Genomic DNA, 20,700 nt, shown 5'->3' with positions numbered 1-20,700 from the left:
GCGCTCACACTTTAGTCTGTTGATCAAATAAGACACTTATTTGACAATCTGTCCGTTTTTTTTCTATTAGGAAGATGTCCCTTGTCAAAATAAACATTTTGTAAACAAACAAAAAATCTCTGAATCGCCCTCCGGTGATACAAGGTGGTACGATTTAAGTTTTTGGATCATTGTTTCCATCTATAGTAGTTACATTGCTCTCTATGTCCCTGTTAGGCAGTGATTTCAATGATAACATTTGTATAAATGTATAAATCCGTCAATGGAGTTTTGAATGCAGATTGCGCTGATGTGGAACCCAGTCACTAGATGGCGCTGGTCGCGATTGTCCCGTCTCTACACGGTGATGAATGCAGCGAGACTAGAGGTCAGAGTTGAGTGTTTGACAGAAAGCTGAATATGGATTCTATATTTCATGAGAAAGTAAGTTAAAATGTGTAATTTGAATTATTTAGCCACAAGTAATTCGTCGTGTTTGTTCGGAAAGCCTTGGCGCTTATGGCGAATAATTGTTTACCGGCACTATCTGGCCGGTGTTGAGGGATTTGTGGTGGTGTTTGTCAGTATTGTTGTCCAGACAGCTAAAATGCTAATTGCACCTGCTAGTAAGAGATAATGAAAAGTTTCTTTTCAGCTAGTTTAGGGTTTTGTAATAGCCACAAGGATCTTATTTCTGTCAAGCTAGTGAACGAACTGGCTTGACGTAGCTCTCTTTTCTGTTTAAAAGAGTAATAAGACTAGTCTTGTGTGTTGTTTACGTAAGCTAACCTAGCTGCATGTAGCTCTACTATTATATGACTATTATCGTGGGGACAGACCAAATAGTCTTAACTACTCCCATGTCCATAAAGCTAAATGTGCTGTCGAGAAAACTATTTAATCGTGCTGTCACGTTAGATGTGTGTTTTACCGTGGTGTTTGAACAATAACTTCTCCTTTATTTGTAGCAAGAGGGCTCTCTGTGCGCCCAGCACTGCCTCAACAACCTCCTGCAGGGTGAGTACTTCACTCCTGTGGATCTGTCCTCCATTGCTCATCAGCTTGATGAAGAGGAGAGGATGAGGATGGCAGAAGGAGGTATGGCCAGTGAGGAGTACAGGACCTTTTTACGGGTGAGAAGACACAGACGGTGAATGTTGGTGCAGGAGGTTATTTATACATGCTGGTACCAAACAGTATCTAACTTTTATGTTCTCCCAATGTGTTACTAGCAACCATCTGGGAACATGGACGACAGTGGGTTCTTTTCGATACAAGTGAGTTTCAGACATTCACTTATTATTGTCAGTAACAGATCAATAACCATTATAAACCAGGAATATCAATAACCTTCTTTGTTATCTAATCCTCTAGGTTATTAGCAATGCTCTGAGAGTGTGGGGCTTGGAGCTAATCCTCTTCAACAGCCGTGAATACCAGAGCTTGATGATAAATCCAATGTAAAGTTTCCTTATCAAGAATTTATTGTGTAATTTGTGTAATGGCGTTATCTGTAATCACGTAAATACTTTATAGATTAATTTGATTGTAACAGCTAGTCTTACTTTCATGTTTCAGAAACGAGAAAGCCTTTATTTGCAACTACAAGGAGCACTGGTTTACTATACGCAAACTTGGACAACAGGTATGAGGCACTTGTCTTTATAAAGAATTTGAATACAGATTGATTTACTAAAAACACTGTTTTGTTTTCATTGCAGTGGTTTAATCTGAATTCACTGTTGACTGGACCAGAGTTGATATCTGACACTTATCTAGCCCTTTTCCTTGCACAATTACAACAAGAAGGTATTGTAATTTTGACTTATTCACAGTATGTTTAGATGTTGCAATGCAGAAAAGATTATTAAATTTGTATTTGTGCAGGATATTCCATATTTGTGATCCGGGGAAACCTCCCTGAGTGTGAAGCAGAGCAGATCCTTCGATTCATGAGAGTGCAGCAGCAGCAGCGGCCCAAGCTCATTGGAGAGGATGAGGCCCAGACAAGTGCAGGGTACGTATTGTATGTGCAGATTGTACAATGTAGAGGACCCATGAACCGCTCCAAAAGGTGTATCTTAGTTCATGTTTAATATTGCTTAAAATAAACTTTTGATACTGATTGTGGCAACTGATTAAGCCTTGTACTGTGAGCAGCAGGTCAGCCGCTCTGAACCAGGCAGAGATGGGCTTTGGTGTGGAGGATGAGGTTGTGGATGAAGATGAAGAACTGAAGAGAGCCCTGGCACTCAGCAGACAGGACATAGATGTGGAAGATGAGGAGGCTGATCTTCGCAGGGCCATACAGCTCAGCATGCAAGGTAAATGATGAGTCATTCAAAGGTTTTAAAATTTTCTGTCATTACTTTGTCCCGATTGATTACTGTATTAGTTAGGTCTTACCTTGGATCATGAGTCAGTTAGTCTTTTATTTCAAATTCACAGTAATAACAACTTTTTGAAAGTTGCCTCTGATATTTATAGGAGCAGTGATGAGCAACACGTCTTCAGAGCATGAAGTGGGAAATGTGAAATCAGGTAGCCAGGCAGCAGGGAGTGCTGCAGGAGAACAAAAAGAAGGCCAAAATGAGACACTCACAGCCGAGGAACTGAGGAAAAGGAGACAAGCCTACTTTGACCGGTAGGTTCAGCTGCATGTCTGCTAACCCACTGCACAGAGTGTGTTGTAAACACTTTATTGCAATCCAATTCAATATTCCTTCGATAACAAGTGCTTTACAAATTCTATTATGTTCAATTCTATGGTGTAAATGTGTCCTTTAAATTATCGTATGCGTGATATTGCATCCACCCTTTTAAGTGAATAGAAAATTAATGCACGGAATTTGACACAAATCCTCTCTGTTGACTGTTTAGGCAGCAGCAACACACTCAACTGAACATTCCTCAACAACCAGACACAAAATCAACAGGTGGCTCAGGTGAGCACATCACATTTTTTATATAAATAAAGTACATATTATTTAATCAATTTTATTAGAAAACCTATCCAAGAATGACATGGAAGATACGAGCCTGTGCTGTGTTCCTCATCTAGGATCAGTAAACACTGGCTCTGTGGAGGACCAACAACAAAAGCCCAGCCAGTGAAGTTGTGAAAGGTTTGCCTGTGTTGTTTACCAGCTGCCTGGATTGGCAACCCCATACAGGGGTAGCTTTGCTCCTTCCTCTAACCTTTTGCACATGCGAACATAAGGACAGTCAGAAGGCTGACACATTTCCCCTGGTTAGTTCGCTGACATGCTACAGAGAAGAGAACATTGACAAAGAAAAGGCAGCAGTTAGTCTAATCTAACTCAGTAAGGCACCGAGGCTGGGAAAAGGGTGACTACAGAACTCATGATGCAGTTAATCCAAGTTTGCAATTGCCTTTGTACCATGGCGCCTTCTATTTCTATCGTATACTGTTTTTTATTCTTGTTTTTCCTCTGGAAGAGATGGAAATGAATCTTCAGCATACAAAGGGTGTGTTTACTTGCGTGGGCTGAATACATACAGAGATGGGTGTTCTATGACTCATAGGAGACTAATGTTTAGACCACAGATAAAAATCTTCATAGATAAAGACAGAGCCTCCTACCTTTGTATTGGACTTGGGTTTGTAGGACATAATATGTGATTCCAGTGCCCTCCCCACCAGAACACCAGTGTGGTTTTGAAATTGTTTGTTTTTGCAATGTACTGAAACATCTTTTAGCCAGCAGCACTAACTTGTGTGGGTCATTTATTCCTGACATTATCAACCATTTTACTTGTGAACATCTATGAGTGAATTCCCAAGGTATTTAGACATGCAACATATTTTTTAATGTTGTGGCTTTGTTATTACCTTTTAAGCTTATAAGCAGGCGTAATGAAATTTAAGATTATAAAGTTTACAAACACAATTTAAGGGTGTTTTGTCCAGTTTGGATGGACAGTGAACAAAATAATTCTACGGAGCAATTTGTTCAATCAAAGATGCTTTTGACTGATGGATATTTTTCATATCTTGTTGAGAATAAGTTGACATGTAACAGGGAACAGAGATGAAATCTGTAAACATTACGGAGCTGTAGCTGATAGATAAATACATTGTTCATTTTTTCCAGCACAGTATGATCACTTGAAACCAAAAAAAGTCTCACATGTCCAACCAGCCTACCTAGTTTGTGACTTCATGTGTTGTTTCTCTTCATCAGTATTTGTCATTAACCATTTAGGGAATTTATCATCAAAAAAAGATTGTTAAACTGCTAAAATCCTTTGACATCACAGTTTACAGTTACAGCCCCCACAATATTTGTTTAATTGCACTGATTTGACTTATCCTGTTTTCCAATCATACTTAGAGTAGTGTTATACACATTAGTTGTACAAAGATACATTTTTTTGCACTGAGGTTGCCATGGGCTAAAGCTATGGAAGCCATGGGCTGATTAATGACCTTTGGAAATAACAGGTAAATACTGAGAATAAGGGGAGACTGTTATTTAACCTTATAATTTGTATAATGTAAAATCCAAAGAACAAAACAAAACATCAAAAATATGTCACTGTGCATACACTTTGAAGAGCTCACTGAATTTTTTGGGGGATTTGATTTTGACCATGACTTGTTTAAAACCTCTCGTATTGTGCTCTACAAGCTTCCATTCAGTCCTGTAAAACAAACTCTGGTTATGACACACAATGTGGATGAATAAACCGCATTACTGAATTAAAACAATTTGATTTGTTTACAGTTGTAATGTCTTCTGGAACCGTTCATGCCTCCACAAAAGGATTGGACATCATATAAAGTCTGACTTTTTGTGCTTGATGACTTCCAGAAAGATTCCATGATTTCATTTTTTTTTTTTTTTCTGTTTGATCTGTTAGGCTTTTTTTCTATTTAAAATGCATTTATGAAAGAGTTAAAAATGTTGGTAGTTGGGTTTTTTTTTTTATCATTGCATTATTTCCACTCACTGCATTCTTACAATAAGTACTAATTCATCATTTATGTTATATTTCACATGTTACCACAGCACATTCTTTCATTTAATGTATTAGTTCTTGTTCCAGGATTAAAGTGACATTCACTCCTCCTAAAGTTTGCCATGTCCTATTTATTTCCCGTTATATTAACGGTAATATGCCGTTATTGATGGTTCTTGTGCCATCACATCTGGAAAAAAGGCCCTGAATGTTGAATAAACAGCTCTGACTCCATCTGGATCAACACAACAGGCGGTGTGTCGTGGTTAATATATAACCCTCAAAGCACACTTGCACTTTGTTTCTCCAAATAATAGATGGATCTTTTAGACGCAGTCTTGCCCAAGCTGAATGGTACGTATGACGGTTCATTTTTGAAAAATGTATTTCAGTAACAACTACCTATTAATTTGAAAAAATTTCATTCATTATAGTGGTTTGGTGATAATGTGTAAAAATTAAGTTGTTCAGAAGATTTTTTATAGATTTTTTCATAGTTATGTCACTGTTCAGTTGTGCTTCTTTAACATGTTTCAGGTCGTCACACACTTGAATTATGGCGGTACACAAAATGAAGATGGGATTTATTTTTATTCTAACCTGCATGTGCTTCCTCAACCCTGTCTACCAAGCACAACTTCCAAGTGCCACCATCTCAGATCTATCCATCAAAAATATGGACTTTGCCATGAACCTTTACAGAAAAATGTCCAATTACCACGACAAGAACATCTTTTTCTCACCTCTGAGCATCTCCACCAGTTTCGCTGCCCTCGTAATGGCTTCTGACGGCATAACACACGAGGAGTTACTCAAGGGTCTCAACCTGGAGCAGCTGGAGAGGGCTAACCAGCCAGAATTTATCCCAAAACTTTTCCAACTTCTTCATGAGAACATCACACAGAATGGATCACTGAAGCTGGACCAAGGCATGGCCCTCTTTATGCGCCAGCAGTTTGAGGTAGAAAGGGAATTTGAAGACCAGATCAAGACGTTTTTCCATGGTGACATCAAAACTGTAGACTTTGCAGACACAACAGAAAGTGTCAGGTTCATCAATGAGTACATCAAGCAAAAGACTGAGGACAAAGTGACAGAGATGATGTCCACCGTGCACCCACTGACCCAGCTCATGTTAATCAACACAATTTTCTTCCAGGGTAAGAGGAATCACTCTTATATGTTTTAGAATTACCCATTGGGTCATGAAGTTGTTTGACTTCTGACCTGTAGCCTTTACAATTAAGCAGTATTATATCTTCCACAGGTACCTGGCAGATGCCTTTCAACTCCAATTTCACTGAGAATGCACCCTTCTACATCGACAACTATAATGTTGTGCAAGTGCCAATGATGTTCAAAGAGGATAAGTTCTACACGATGGAAGACAGACAACTTGGAGCCAAAGTGCTGAAGCTACCGTACCGGGGAGGTGTTTCCATGCTTATCCTGCTACCCAACAAAGGCAGGGACTACACTGTAATTGATGATGAGATCACTGCTCCAAAGTTCCTCAGCTGGGTCAGAGGTCTGACAAAAAGGTAAGTGCACATATACTTATTACATGGAAAAATGTTACATTTTACACCTACTCATTAGGATTATCTTTTATTACCTTTTATATTATTTCATCATCCATATTCTGTTGTACTTAGCTATTTTTGTGACTTTGTGACCTTTTGTCTTGAAAGGTGCTTTGACAAGCATCCAGGAGCTAAAGTAAAAAATCATTATAAGATACATTATACAAAGTGTCAAATACCTGCAGCAACAGATAACATGGGAGTCTACTTATCATGTCAAGCCATGTCTTGTTCACAGCAAACTGGAAGTCAACATGCCCAAATTCAAGATGGAGCAGTCGTATTCCCTGCACAATCTTCTGCCAGATATGGGCATGACCAGTGTCTTCAGTAATTCAGCCAATTTGACAAAGCTCAGTAGAAACGCTGCCATCAAAGTGTCAGAGGTTGGTTTTCAATTTGGCCATGCTGTTCCAACATACTTACTTATTCCAGACCGCAGATGATGACCTCAGTCTCTACTGTGAAATCACAGGTGCTGCACAAGGCTGTGATTGAGGTGGATGAGACAGGGACAACTGCAGCAGCTGCCACAACAATTGGCATTACTCCATATTCCTTACCCAGGACCTTCATTGTCAACAGACCGTTTTTCTTCTTCATATACCATGAAGACACAAACTGCCTGCTGTTCATGGGCAGGGTGATTGACCCCACCAAAAACTAGCAGTTGTGAAGTGTGTACACATAACGTTGTGTTTATTTAGTCTTCCAAAAGGCCTGATGATTTGAGATATGTGGTTTGGTCTGTTCTGTAAAGGCCCACTTATATCTGTTAATAAAAACTTTACATTGATGTGCCTTTCTTTGGGATTTAATCAGTAACAAATCATTCCAGCTCTAAAATACTTAGTATATATACTTGTGTGTAAAACTCATTCTAAATGACAACAGTACATAAATGAGACATCAACAGTATTTTACTAATAAATTACTTTATTAGTTTTTGTTACTATTATTTACTCAGGCCAAATAAATAACATAGTCTAAGCCATGAATAAGAAACACTTTTGGGTTGCCCAATCTGTGGCTAGTATACAAATATCCAAATAAACTTGCCTTGCTTTGCCTCGGTGTTTATTCTTCCCACCAGGGCAGTGGATCATTTTACCTCAGATGTTGTGGAAAAAACTAACTATTGATTAACCCTCAACTATTTATTGACATTTACCAATGCAGACTTGATGGATTATTGTAAAAACTCTTCATCAGTGGCCTATTTATAACTGCGTGCAGAGGATTTACAAACTTTTTCTATAGGCTTAATAAAGACCTTTTGTAGTAACGTTACCATGTATACCTGCAGAGGTTATAGTTTATTGGCCCTTTATTTGTGATTTATTAACATTTACAACCGCAGACTTGATGCTTATTAGAAAGCAAGAAACGTGTAGTTAAATAAACGTGTTAAATAAATGGTTTATTAACCATAAGTAAATATTACTGGCTATTTATAATGCCTTGATAAGTGGAGGCCTATGAGAAAGGGATTTCTATTATCGGTGAGGGTTAGATGAGATTGAGTTGTCCTCGTTGTTCGACAAATAAAGTTTTTCAAAACCACGTGACCAACTCTGTCATGGCTGCGCCCTCGTGCCATGTGTAGTTGTCATCGGTTGTAATCATATTTTGAGTTCTCAAGAAAGCACAGAAAGTCAAGGTAAGAGCGCCGTTACTGTTTACGGTTGTTGTATAGTTGTCTATCATCTTAGTTTTGTACGAGTAATGTAAATAGTTTGACCTAACTACACGTAGTGCCTCGATAATTTCAGCTAACAGTGAAAAGTAGGATACACAGGCGCGTCCAACAACTCTGAAGCAGTGTAATATATTCGCTTCACCCGGTTAATTTATGTATTTGTAGGAAAATGAAGACAAAGAAGATGATACCGAAAAACAAGCGTCTGTCCTCTGGGCTGCAGAAAAAAGCCAAACGGAGCATTCACGTGAAAGGCAAATGGAAAGCAGTAGAGCTGGATCCCAGTCTCTTCTCCGAGGAGGGCCTGGAGGGTCTGGTGTGTTTTGAAGAGCTGACAAGTTACCGTCTGATAGACTCTGAAAAGGCTGCGGCCAAAGCAGCAAAAGAACTGAAAAAGAAGGAGAAGAATAAGGCGAAGAAAAGAAAGGCTAGCAAAGAAGAGGAGGGTGGAGGGGATCCTGGTGTAGAGAGCAAAGAGGGAGAGAAAACGGCTGAACCAGCCAAGAAAAAACCCAAAAAGAAGGAAAAAAATAAGAAACAAGCTGCAAAGGAATCAGTCCCACAAGACAGCAGTTCTACAGAAGTGGCAAAGAAGGATGAAGCTGCCAGTGAAGAGGGAGGAGAAGATGAAGCAGCAAAAGAAGGCACAAGCGATTCAGCAATCGGCTCTGAACAAAATATCCAATCTAAAAATGCAAAGAAGCGCAACAAAAAGAAGAAAAAGAAACAGAAGCAGCAGATAAAAAATGATACAGAGAAAGAGCCTGGCCCGGAGCCTTCATCACAACTTCCAGCTCTGGAAAAAGACAAATCCTCTCAAGACAAAGTGACAAAACCCCCTAAAAAACAAGCAAAGAACTGGACAAATGCGGCACTTTCTGGATCTAAGGACAAAAATACCGACGTGGGTGCATGGAAGGACCTGTTTGTTCCCTCCCCTGTGCTAATGGCACTGAGTAGTCTTGGATTTGGTTCGCCCACGCCGATTCAAGCCCTGACATTACCTCCAGCTATCAGGGATCGTATGGATATACTGGGGGCAGCTGAGACCGGTAAGATAAAATGCCTTTCATGCTTAATGTCAAAGATTTTGTCCCACAATAATCTGTTCCATGTGAAATTAATGTGAGCACTGTCATTGCAGGAAGTGGTAAGACACTGGCTTTTGGCATTCCCATGATCCATACCATCCTGGAGTGGAAAAAAGGTTCAGATAAACCTGTTGATGACAACAATGAACCAACAACACTGGTGGAGAGTTTGTATTTACCAACTGTAAAGTCAGGTAATGCAGATGAATCCGTAACAGAAGAGGACCAGGAGGACAACATGGCGGCTGAGGAAGAAGAGGAGGCAGGTGTTGAAGACCAGGACCAAGGTGACTCAGATGAAGACGCCAGTGAGGATGATGAGTGTGGCGGTGAAGATGAGGATGAAAGGCTTGGATGCGTTCAAGTGATCAAAAATGCTGAGTTTGACTTTGATGACACTGCTGACGCTGAAGAAAAACCTGCTGGTGGTCAGAATCAGCCTCTGCTTGGACTGGTTCTCACTCCCACCAGGGAGCTGGCTGTTCAGGTCAAACATCACATTGATGCTGTCGCAAAATTCACAGGTAAGACATTTATCCTAATCTTATACTAGAGGTCTTCATCCCTTAACAGATGTGTGAATGTCAAGATACTGAAGATGTTATTGTACTGCAGATATCAAAACGGCAATAGTGGTGGGTGGAATGGCACAACAGAAACAGAGGAGGATGCTAAAGCGCAGGCCAGAGATCATTATTGCTACTCCAGGACGTCTGTGGGACTTAATCAAGGAGAGACATCCACATCTGCTGAACCTCAGGCAGCTCAGGTGAGTGACAGGTCACACCTTTGATTCTTTTTTTACTCATAAAGTGCTGACAAACAGTTCTTTTAAACACAATTGGTTGGCTCAGCACGCATGCTTTATTACAGCAACAGCCTGGATGAAAAGATATAGTGAGAAATACGTAGAATAATGTAAAAAGAGGACAAGCTCCGTTAAAGCAGTTAAAAGGCAACTTTTGAATTATTGTAGAGAATAATCTTGAAGTACCACAATGGTGTGAGTGTTTTTTTTTTTGACAAGTGGGACAACCTTATTTGAAAATTGTTGTCTAACATCCCAGCAGTGGAATATTAATTAAAGAAAACTGCATGCGTAAACATTTTTGCTATTTGCAGGAGGGGTCTTGTGCAATCTCTTTCAAATAAAAGACCAGCAGCAGCAGCACAATGTTTTCTGAAAGCTAAACAGAAACCGCAGGCGCTGACTTTGTTTTTATTGAATTTGACTGCCTTCCAGAATTTAGCCAGGTCTGACTAGGAACTTGTATCTTCAGTAGTATCCTGACCTGGCAGCTCCAAGCCAAGCCAGCTCTGCCTTTATTTCTTTAACAGCTAAATGCTGACGACTTCACAGAACCAGGCAACTGCCAGGTTCTGTGAACCTGGCAGTTGCCTTGGCTGTATTCATCTCCTTAAAGAATACTGCCAAGTCAGGAGAAACCTGTAGCCATGCATTAACACAGAGTATGTTTTATTCAGATCTCTTTACAACAGAAAAAAGCACCTTGAGAGATGAATCAAAGATCAACATAAGGGCTCTCAGGATTGTGAGGAATATTTATATGATACACATCTAGAAGGAAGGCTGGTTTGTTAAGTTTTAATGTGTCTTGTTTTTAACTACTTGGGGTTGTGTTATTCTGTAGGTGCCTGGTCATTGACGAAGCCGATCGCATGGTGGAGAGAGGCCACTTTTCAGAGCTGGAGAGTCTGCTGGAGATGCTGAACACCATTCACTTTAATCCGATGAGGCAGACATTTGTGTTCTCTGCCACGCTGACCATGGCTCACAGCCTGCCCACTCGCCTCCTGCAGAAGAAGAAGAAGAATCTGGACCAACGGAACAGACTGGAAATTCTCATGGAGAAAGTGGGGATCAAATCCAAACCCAAAATCGTCGACCTCACCAGGAAGGAGGCAACGGTGGAGACGCTGACTGAGACACGTATCCACTGTCAGAAAGAGGAGAAAGACTTCTACCTTTATTACTTCTTGCTCCAGTACCCTGGGCGCACCATGGTGTTTGCCAACAGCATAGACTGTATCAAGAGACTGAACTCCCTGCTGGTTATCTTGGACTGCACTCCACTGCCTCTACACGCCAACATGCACCAGAAACAACGCCTCAAAAACCTGGAAAGGTTTGCTGAGAGGGAGAGGTGAGTGTTGCACACACTTGCAGTAGCAGTCTGAACTTATTTGCCTTAGGTTGACTTATCAAGTAATAGTGTGGCTATGATGAAATATAAAAACCTGTTAACTGCAACCAGAGGCTTAAGGGTTTAATGTGCGCCGGGACAATGTTTCACATGAGTGGTTCCATCCTTGAGTTTTATCATAATGCATATTTACAGTTTAGAGTGTGTTCAGTAATTTACAAGTTTGCAGCTACAGTAGTTTTGCAAATTAATCCCCGTAATCGCTACAAGAAAATTTGAAGTTTCAAGATTTTTCTACATTTAAATGGCTTAATCAACAGATTTTGATTAAGCCTTTTTTAATATTGAGAGGTAGGTGCTTCATTCTGAGGACAGACATAGTTTCATACAGGAGTTTTATTCACTCCTAAAAGTGGAGGGTGGAGAGACTGCTACAGCACACGTTGATTTTCAGTCATGTCTGTACATGTGTTGCGTGCTGCTGCTCATCTTGGCAAGCTCTCCCCAGGAGACGAAAATGCACTTTCCTAGTTAAATTAAAGTTGAAAAAATTATCACTGTAGTCATTGTAATCATTAAACACATTAAACGCAGCCCCATTTGGTAACTTTCAGTCCAAATTTTTCCTTTTTTTTTTTCTTTTTTTTTTGTAATAAGCAGTAGCAGTAAATAATAATTTTAAAAAATGTAAATCATGAAGCCAAAACTCAAACCCAAAAAGAAATACAATATTTCTATGAGAAAACATTGAGCTCCACCTTTAATTCCACGCTTTACTGAACTGACTGGATTTAATTTACAGTTGTGTTCTGCTGACCACTGATGTAGCTGCAAGAGGACTGGATATCCCCAACGTTCAGCACGTTATTCACTACCAGGTAGGATTTTTGACAGTTTTTTCCAAAGCCATTTATTATCTTTGACGGTGAGCTAGTTTCTCAAATTTGGTTACCTGAATTCAAAACACATTAACATTGCTACCAACTAACCGTAACACTAACCACCATACAGCCCTGAGCTGTAGTGCAGGAGACTTGTACTGTTGAGCTGAATTTTGTTTACCAACTGACAGGAAAATGAGAATTCAGAATCCAGTTTTAACTTTTGAGAGTGTTATCTATAGAAGTTTTCTCATTTATTGTCTTAAAATTAAAGACTGAAACATCACTGTCCATGGTCCGTGTTTTTATTTAAAGAATATAACAACTTTTTGTTGACTGCAGTAGTGGAGTAGAAGCTGTTGTAGTTGTCATACTGCCACTAGTGTTATAGAGAAAGTCTTACTGATAACGGATAAAATCATTTCTATAATGTTCTGCTGTGTACATCAGGTGCCGAGGACATCTGAGACTTATGTCCATCGGAGTGGCAGAACAGCAAGAGCCACTAAACAGGGTCTTAGTTTGCTGCTAATAGGCCCAGACGACATGATGAACTTCAGAAAGATTTACAAGACTCTTGGAAAGGACGAGGAGCTTCCAATGTTCCCCATAGAAACCAAATGCATGGAAGCAATCAAGGTGAGATCCATTGGCACTAGTTCTTGTCTTAGGGATGTTAAAGAGATTATATTTGATTGATTACTTTTGAGTGTGTGCTTCCACAGGAGCGAGTAAACTTGGCTTTGAAGATAGAAAAGATTGAGTTCCACAACAGCAGGGAGAAGCAGCACAACTCCTGGTTCAGGCAAGCTGCAGAGGCCCTGGAGGTGGACCTGGATGATGATCTTTTACTTGGTAAGACCAACATAACCCTACCTATGACTAAAAAAAATCTCTTGTAATATGTTACGTCTATTGAAAAATGGTCAAATACAGACAGCTGAAGATGCCATGTATGTCCACAGGCAGAGCAAAGGATGAGGACTCTGACAGAGAGCAGCAGAAGATGGTAAAGGGGATGAAAAAGCATTTGAAGCATTTGATATCCCAGCCTGTGTTCAAGAGTGTGATAAAGACCAAGTACCCCACTCAAATGGGAAAGCTGTCCCTGCCTCACATGCCTCGTTCAGGGATGGAAAGTGCCCTAACCAGGGTTTCAATAGAGGAGAAGAAGCAGAAGTTGAAGAAAGGTGTTCCACCACAGCAGAAAAAACAGAAGCAGAAGAAAGAAAAGCAGCAGCAGCAGCAGCAGTGACATGTTAATGGGAATGTGTATTTAAAAAGTCCATCTTTGACCTGATTTCTTTAACTGTTAATTACATAAATGTATATTTTAAAGTTCATTACAGTTCATTCAAATACAATTATTTCACAATGTGCAACAATTGTATTTCCAGATGTTGTTGAATCTCTGTACACTGCAAGATTTTTATAAAAATCTGTTTTCAAGTGTCTTAAAGCACAGTTGTGATTTATTCAACCAAAGTCAATATTCCTGAGTTGATCACAGTTCTGCTGCATCACTGGTCAGTGATATGGTCGAGGGTAGAGAATGTTATAATGTGACGTTTGGTAGAGGAGGTGCAGGGAGGGTTCAGCACCCTCTGGAATGATGTGGTGAGCCAACTCCTGTTCATTACCCTCCATAGAGACCACATGTATGCAAATGTCCAGGGCCTCTGACAGAGCCAGGATGTCCACGTGATCACACTCCATCGCCATAGTCTCCACTTCCTGAATGAAGAGAGCAAAGACATTACCAAACCTGGTTTTTCCTTGACCTATCCTGTTTTAAAAACAAAAAACAGACTTGACTAACAGACTATCTTCTGTTTTTTTCACTAGATGGCAGCAATGCTTTACTAACCTGACAACAGTATGCCTGTAGATTGGGAGCCTCCACAAAGTTGCGGAAGAAGTCAGCATGGTTTTGTAAGTGTGCTGAAGTAAGCAGCCTAAGATACTGCACCACACTGTCGGAGGTGGTCTGCTCATTGAAGAGCCTTAGCAGCGTGTCTTCCTGCTCATCACCCTGGCACTGCTCCAGCACGTTTACAACCTTCAAGAGGTACAAAACAGTTGAACATTACACAGCACATTAAATTTACCTGGTAATATAATAGAGGATGGGATACTTTTATTTTCATTCCAATCCTATTTAAGGATTTTTAGCAATTCATTAACAGGCATGCAGAGATTTTCCACTGTTTAGTCAGTTTTCATTAAATTGTGTTCTGTTGATACTTTTGTTTACCCGATTTCCTTACAATATTTGCATCGAAGTGTGACCTGCCAGAAAATGTAATGAAACTAAATGAAGGTGAGGTTCAATCAAATCCCCTCTAGAGCATGTGAATGAAACTGTGCTATACAGCTGATCAATTCGGAACCTGAGAAAGACACTTATCCAAGCAATAATTTTATTAATTTTTTGTGCTTGACACCTCAATTCTTTTCTTTTAAATGTGTCGTGACAGTCACACTAAGTTAATTGACTAGCCTGGTTTTAGGGCCCAAACTGGAAGGCCACAAAGTGAACAGCGTTTTTTTTTTTTTTTTTTTTTTTTTTTTTATCTGCCACTGGTTTTTGTAGCCCACTTTGTCCTATTACCTGACATAGAATCATTTCTAAATGGTTCCTCCCCAAAAGTAAGTTATTTGATGCTTTTCCTTGAGCAGAATTATCATTTATTTAAAACAAAAAACAACTGTCTTTCAGTGTGTTATTAGAATTTTTACCTCAATGACTTGTCTGTTATATAAATGGTGTGATTGTAAAAGGTATTTTTTACTGTGATCAGGTGGTGCTTGAAGGAATTCTCATCAAATCCCGCAGAGGACAAAACTTTGCCGCTTTCAGTTATTTTGTCCTTGAATCTGAAATGGAAAACCAGTAAGAAATGATCTTATTCATCTACATGATGTAGTGTGTCATCAGCCCCTTTACATTTTGGGTGACTTTAGTGAGGGTAAATGGCAGTAATGATGATAACGGTGGTGGTAACTGACCTCTGCAGAGCCCTGGCATTATGTAGGACTGACTCCATATGTGCGAAGCAGAAGGCTCTGTAGAAGCAGTTGCCATCCCCTCGCACTTTTCTCACGGAGGAAAACTGGCTGCTTAGATCCTAACAAAGGACAATAAAGTCTGGTTATTATGCGGTGGGCCGGTTGAGTTAAGAGGGGTAACTATGACCACCTGCAGTGCACCATCCCAGCCCAGATAAATAGCCTACTTTATGCTTGGCACCAGGCGTTTGCTCAGGAAACAGCGAAGAAATGTCCTCTCTGCGTGAAACAAGGCTGCCTGCCTCCATCTGTCGAAAAACAAACAGCTTCACTATCTGCGAGACCGGAGAGCAGTTTAAAAGGTCGACAGCATGGAAACAGTGTAAGAAAACGTAATTAGTGTGGCAAGATTCCGTGCATCAAAAACTGTGTCAACACCATTGTTGCAATTTTATTTCCATTTTCTGTAAACCGGATGTTTGCAGGTACCACGTGCTCGCGCTTAAAGCGACAGTACAGGGACTGTTACATGTTTGAGTCATGTCTTGGCAGATGCCTTTTTGTGACCTAAAAATAAGCCTTAAGGTGATTTTTTTTTGTTTGTTTTTGTTTTATCTAATAAAATTTTCTTTAGAAGTTGACAGGCGAGTTCTTTCTGTGAACTGAAACCTGACAATATTTCTCTTTTACAACCGCAGATTCACAAAAGACATAAACCTTCACAGTTATAAATATAGGCCTAATGCAAGACTTTTTCTTTTCCTTCAAATATGTAATTGTGTTTCTGTTTAATTTTCTCATTAATTTAAGCATTGTTATTCAATAGCAGCAGCTCTTGTTGTAAAATAAAGGGAGAGAGATTAAAAATTTGTTAAAACTTGTATTATTAAAAAAAAAATTTAATTATATGGCTAAACAGATGTGGTTTACCAGTTTACACCACAACATACATTACTTTATATCACAATATATTCTAGGTCACTTTCTCTCCAAATCAGAAGCCAGTGCCTACCTTTTAGTCCACAGTGAACAGCAGCAGCTCAGGTTGAGAGAACAAGGAATAATAGTTAGTAAAGAAGACAATCTTTGACTTACCAATTAATTAATTTTACACATAGGCTATAAATAAGCGTAGCATATGGCAAGTCATGTTTTTTTTTTTCACCATATTGTCGATTACAAATTTGGAAAATGTGATGCATTCAAACCAAAACAAACTGTTTTCAAATCAATACACAATTGTTAACATATTCCTCACCCTGTTGTGGTGTGTGTGTGTGTGTGTGTGTGTGTGTGTGTGTGTGTGTGTGTGTGTGTGTGTGTGTGTGTGTGTGTGTGTGTGTGTGTGTGGTGGGGTGGGGTGGGGTGGGGTGGGGGTCATCTTAGCTTCTCTGTTCTCAATTTTGGTGGCCGGTCTGGCAACATGTGTGTGTTAGTGCATGTGTATGTTAGTGCACGTGACTCCCTCCCTGGTAATAAACTTACCAGGTGACGTACTTTATGTCTGTGAGGGCACAGGCCTTAGGGGGGGACATTGCGATTGGACCAACGGGATCAGTGCAACAATTTGATGTCCCTACCCAGACTGCATTGCACCATAAAAAAACAATGGATGACTATGAGTGAAAGGATTTTATAAAAAAAACTAAGGCATCTAGAGTGTTTTTTAACAAGGCCTATTAGTCAGGATTCCTTGTCTTATGTTAGCTTTTCTTGTTTTTTCCGTTAGTGTTGGTAGGTAATGCTTTGGAAATAGGTCTGGAAATGCAAGATTAGAGAGTCATCAACAGTGGTGAAGAAAGGGCTACTCAGATCCTTAAGTAAAATTACTAATAAAATAAAAATTATAATTAAAAAAATACTGTGTTATAATGGAAATGCTCTTTTTGATTAAGTAAAAGTAGAGAAGTATTATCAGAAAATTGTACTCAAAGTATCAAAATAAAATTATTCACAATTCTGAAGCAGGCAAAGCAGGCACACACAATGTGGCCCCTTAACGGGGCAACCCAGATTATTACTTAATCTTTAGGAATGTAAATTACAGACAAAACAAACCCCTAAAAAGTATGGCTGAACATGCTTTGCTCTACTTAAACTGCATTGCCCAAAGGAGTAGCAGCATTGCAACATAACTAACGATCACTGTCTGCACTGCAGAGCTGTGAAAAAAAACCTGTATGTACAAAATTGTCTGACAACATGGAAAAGGTCTTGCAGAGTCAGGTTCGCTCTGCTACACTATATTTTTCCTGATTGTGACTATTTTATTTTAAAATGCAACAATGATTACATTCCTGAGATACATATTTATAAAGTCATGATGCTCAATTACATTTGATCAACTTGCTTTCGAAATTTTAGGTGGAAAATTTCTGCATAACATTTTTCATCAAGACTTAGGAAAACTGAAACTCTGTTACACAAACCAAACCACTCTTAAATATAGACAAAGGAGCTTAACACAGCTAGCTAACTCTAGCCTTTTCCAGAGCTTTTAAATGCATCTCACAGTCCTGATGGGTTCTCTTGACACATTTGATATTTGAAAAGATTTTTTTGTCAATCTGTTTTTTCCATGATCAAAAATGAACGTTCACGCTCAACAAATTTAGTTTTCTATAAGTAGTCACATCATAAGTTGTAAAAGTTTCACATCAACCCATTGTCTCACTCTTTCTGCTGACTTTACTTGAACTTTTGATCTGTGTTTTACTGCCAATGCTTTTCATTGATCCCCTCTCTCTCTTGTCTGTCAGAGCTGTTCTGCTTGTCATTGCAGACCCAGACTCCATTAGTCTCCTCGCTCTCTTCTCCGTGTCTGCCTTGTCCAGTATGTACTCCTGAAATCAAACTCTTGGTTACTCAAAAGTTAAGTAAAATAAGCAATATAAATTATAACAACCAAACTCATCCCTGAGGATATTACCTTCACCATGCCCATCATCGTCAGTACATTCATGTTTTCCAGAGGTCCATATCCTGGTATATAACACTGCTCTGCAAGGTTGTTGACGGCCATAAGCAAGCGTCCCACTTCCTCAACCTGGGAGAAAGTGCACATATGGCAGTATTCCTGTCTGTAACTCCTATATGTAAATTACCTAAGGGTTATTTCCAACTCATTATCTTGAGTGCATACCTTCTCTCTGGACAGGCCTTGCTCCATCAGCAGGTTGACCTCTGCCTGCTTGTTCTTCTCTTTAAGTGTTTCTAACTCACTCTGGAGTTCAGACAGTTCTTTGTTGGCAATCTGCAACAGCCGTAAAAAAAAAAAAAAACATTCAAGCACTGCCAAATGAAGAAATGTTGCACTGTATATCTCAATGTGCAAGTCTGACCAGTTTCTTAATGCTGTGTTCCTGTGTCATGGTCTGCAGTTGTCGCTGGCCCTCCTCCACCTCCTCTTCAAGTCGCCCCAAACGTTGCAGCAGCTCCCGGTTGGTGATGGACAGGGTCTCATGACGCCGAATGATGGGCATAACCAAAGATTCAGACCCATTATCGAGGTAAGCTGAAAAAGTTTGGTCCATGTTATTGCCAGCGTGTAATTAACTTGTTAGGATAAACCAAACAAATTCATGTAAAAGCTCACCCATGGAGGGCAATGAAAGTCAGTTTTGTACTTACTGCTGGGGAGATAATCGAGTGTTTTCATCAAGTAATCCTCGTAGATCTTGTATTTTGTCATTCTGTCTTTTAAAACTTGCTGTCTGTGACATGAGACATGACAAAGCTGAGGTGAAAAAAGTGACTTAATGAACAATATTACCACATCAAGACTTGGTTTAAACTCCTCACCTTGCCTGAAGCTGTTTCAGCTGTTCTGTCAGATCTTCTATCGCTCTCTGCTTCAAAATGTTCTGCTCCTGTGCAGCTTCATACTTCTTCAGCGCTCTACATCGCTTCACTTCATTTTCAGCAACAAACTTCTCAAATTTCATCGCCCTCTCTTTAGTCTAGGTGAAAATACAAACAAAAAGTATTGGAACAAGTTATGTTTAATGCCAGGTAGCATCAGTGACTAATATCTACTCATTTATTACACTTGAAAGCAAGCAGGTTTAGGAGCAAATGATGAGGTTTCAGCTCACTTGCTGTTGCTTTATCTCCAGTTCAGACTTCCTCTGTGCTAGAGCCTCCACACAGCTCTTAAACTCTTGCCGTTTGAGTGCAAGTAGCTTGTCCACCTCATCCAACTCCGCCTGTTTCTTCAGAACCAGGGTCTTTCGCAAAGTGTTCACTCCTGCCTCAAGGACTCTGCTAGCAGTCTACAAATAAAACATAGCCAGCACAAACACTGAAACTCTGTTACACAAACCAAACCACTCTTAAATATAGATATAGATCCAATGTGCTCAAATAAGCAAGCAAAGTTTATTTATGTAGAACTTATTAAAACAGGACAAAGAAAAGGGAAAATAAGAAGGAGAGAAAAGAGAGACAGAGATGACAATATATAAAAACAAACAGAATCACAGAATGAACATAGGCTTATAGGTTTAAGGTGTTTTTTCCATAATAAAACAACAAAAAAGAACTATATATAAACGAACTACAATATCTTTAAAATGATCAATTAAATCAATTTTCTGTATATTGCGTGAATGCACAATCTTACCTCTGTTACAACAGGTATGTGATTGACATCCTTCTCCTCTCTGTGTCTGTGGAGGTAACTGACAGTCAGTGGGGCCTAACAATACCATTCAGTCAAAACGTGTATGAATGGGTTTTAAAGAGAGAGGCTGTGGACATGCCGTCCACTGTGTAGTGTAAGAACAGGCCTACCTGGTGTCTTCCGACTGTGTTACGAAAATGTTTCTTGTTCTGTTTTCCACCTTGAGTTTTAGACAGTCTCTGTTATCTAAGAAGGGAAGAGAGGACGTCGTCATGATTAAGTAAATTTACTGTGGATGAATCCTGATGAGTAAACAAGACTCCTGCAGTTATTCCACGTTCAGACGATCAGAAAGACGATCGAGGCTCCTTCCCGGATGTTTTCCTACATTTGTGTAGCGGTTGCTTAGTAACCGCCGACGAGACAACTGGGAATGCGCCGGGATCGTTTCCCGTTGTCATGGCAACTGCCGGGGTGGCGGTTCAGTGTTACTGGCTGAATGAGAGGCATAGAAATGAGATCGTTAAGACCGGGAGGAGGCGAACGCGAAGAGTGCCCACTCCGTCCTAAGTACCGCGAAACGTGGACCAAGTTCAGTCTGAGCCTCTGAGTCCAGATCGTTGACTTGGAGTTGTCTGGGATGTTGTCAACTCTGTAAAGAGCTCACGTGAGAAATTCTGCTACTCTTT

General features: G+C 39.8%; 5 protein-coding genes across 6 annotated transcripts; 3 read left to right on the top strand and 2 right to left on the bottom strand.

Moving 5' to 3' along the window:
* Positions 1–320: 320 nt before the first annotated feature.
* Positions 321–5,077, top strand: atxn3 (ataxin 3). The gene is made up of 11 exons (XM_056393604.1): positions 321–423; positions 948–1,112; positions 1,212–1,256; positions 1,354–1,439; positions 1,558–1,624; positions 1,701–1,788; positions 1,867–1,996; positions 2,140–2,303; positions 2,467–2,623; positions 2,860–2,924; positions 3,041–5,077. The coding sequence occupies exons 1-11, from the start codon at positions 400–402 to the stop codon at positions 3,091–3,093; spliced, it is 1,044 nt and encodes a 347-aa protein (XP_056249579.1). The 5' UTR covers positions 321–399; the 3' UTR covers positions 3,094–5,077.
* A 120-nt stretch (positions 5,078–5,197) lies between these two features.
* On the top strand, positions 5,198–7,341 carry serpina10b (serpin peptidase inhibitor, clade A (alpha-1 antiproteinase, antitrypsin), member 10b). Its single transcript, XM_056393601.1, has 5 exons — positions 5,198–5,316; positions 5,500–6,122; positions 6,230–6,503; positions 6,784–6,931; positions 7,021–7,341. The coding sequence occupies exons 2-5, from the start codon at positions 5,519–5,521 to the stop codon at positions 7,210–7,212; spliced, it is 1,218 nt and encodes a 405-aa protein (XP_056249576.1). The 5' UTR covers positions 5,198–5,316; positions 5,500–5,518; the 3' UTR covers positions 7,213–7,341.
* A 757-nt stretch (positions 7,342–8,098) lies between these two features.
* On the top strand, positions 8,099–13,840 carry ddx24 (DEAD (Asp-Glu-Ala-Asp) box helicase 24). The gene is made up of 9 exons (XM_056393600.1): positions 8,099–8,205; positions 8,410–9,296; positions 9,389–9,859; positions 9,951–10,104; positions 10,988–11,500; positions 12,303–12,378; positions 12,832–13,020; positions 13,107–13,236; positions 13,347–13,840. Exons 2-9 carry the CDS (start codon positions 8,414–8,416, stop codon positions 13,634–13,636), a joined length of 2,706 nt encoding a protein of 901 aa, XP_056249575.1. The 5' UTR covers positions 8,099–8,205; positions 8,410–8,413; the 3' UTR covers positions 13,637–13,840.
* A 68-nt stretch (positions 13,841–13,908) lies between these two features.
* On the bottom strand, positions 13,909–16,696 carry LOC130180192 (ubiquitin thioesterase OTUB2-like). 2 transcript variants are annotated; one of them, XM_056393607.1, is made up of 6 exons: positions 16,403–16,696; positions 15,618–15,698; positions 15,391–15,509; positions 15,174–15,258; positions 14,249–14,440; positions 13,909–14,115 (listed from the first exon to the last, which is right to left on the bottom strand). In XM_056393607.1, the coding sequence occupies exons 2-6, from the start codon at positions 15,696–15,698 to the stop codon at positions 13,909–13,911; spliced, it is 684 nt and encodes a 227-aa protein (XP_056249582.1). In that variant the 5' UTR covers positions 16,403–16,696. The 2 variants fall into 2 exon arrangements, with proteins under 2 accessions (XP_056249582.1, XP_056249581.1); XM_056393606.1 differs by lacking the exon at positions 16,403–16,696 and having other exon boundaries at positions 15,618–16,330.
* A 45-nt stretch (positions 16,697–16,741) lies between these two features.
* si:ch1073-416d2.4 (coiled-coil domain-containing protein 42 homolog) lies at positions 16,742–20,447 on the bottom strand. Its single transcript, XM_056393602.1, has 9 exons — positions 20,182–20,447; positions 20,012–20,057; positions 19,485–19,661; positions 19,192–19,349; positions 19,021–19,103; positions 18,732–18,904; positions 18,533–18,643; positions 18,320–18,436; positions 16,742–18,233 (listed from the first exon to the last, which is right to left on the bottom strand). The coding sequence occupies exons 1-9, from the start codon at positions 20,283–20,285 to the stop codon at positions 18,048–18,050; spliced, it is 1,155 nt and encodes a 384-aa protein (XP_056249577.1). The 5' UTR covers positions 20,286–20,447; the 3' UTR covers positions 16,742–18,047.
* Positions 20,448–20,700: the final 253 nt, after the last annotated feature.

This window comes from Seriola aureovittata, chromosome 13 (assembly GCF_021018895.1).
Source record: "Seriola aureovittata isolate HTS-2021-v1 ecotype China chromosome 13, ASM2101889v1, whole genome shotgun sequence".
NCBI classification, from domain to species: Eukaryota; Metazoa; Chordata; class Actinopteri; order Carangiformes; family Carangidae; genus Seriola; species Seriola aureovittata.
This window is presented reverse-complemented; position numbering and strand designations above follow the sequence as displayed.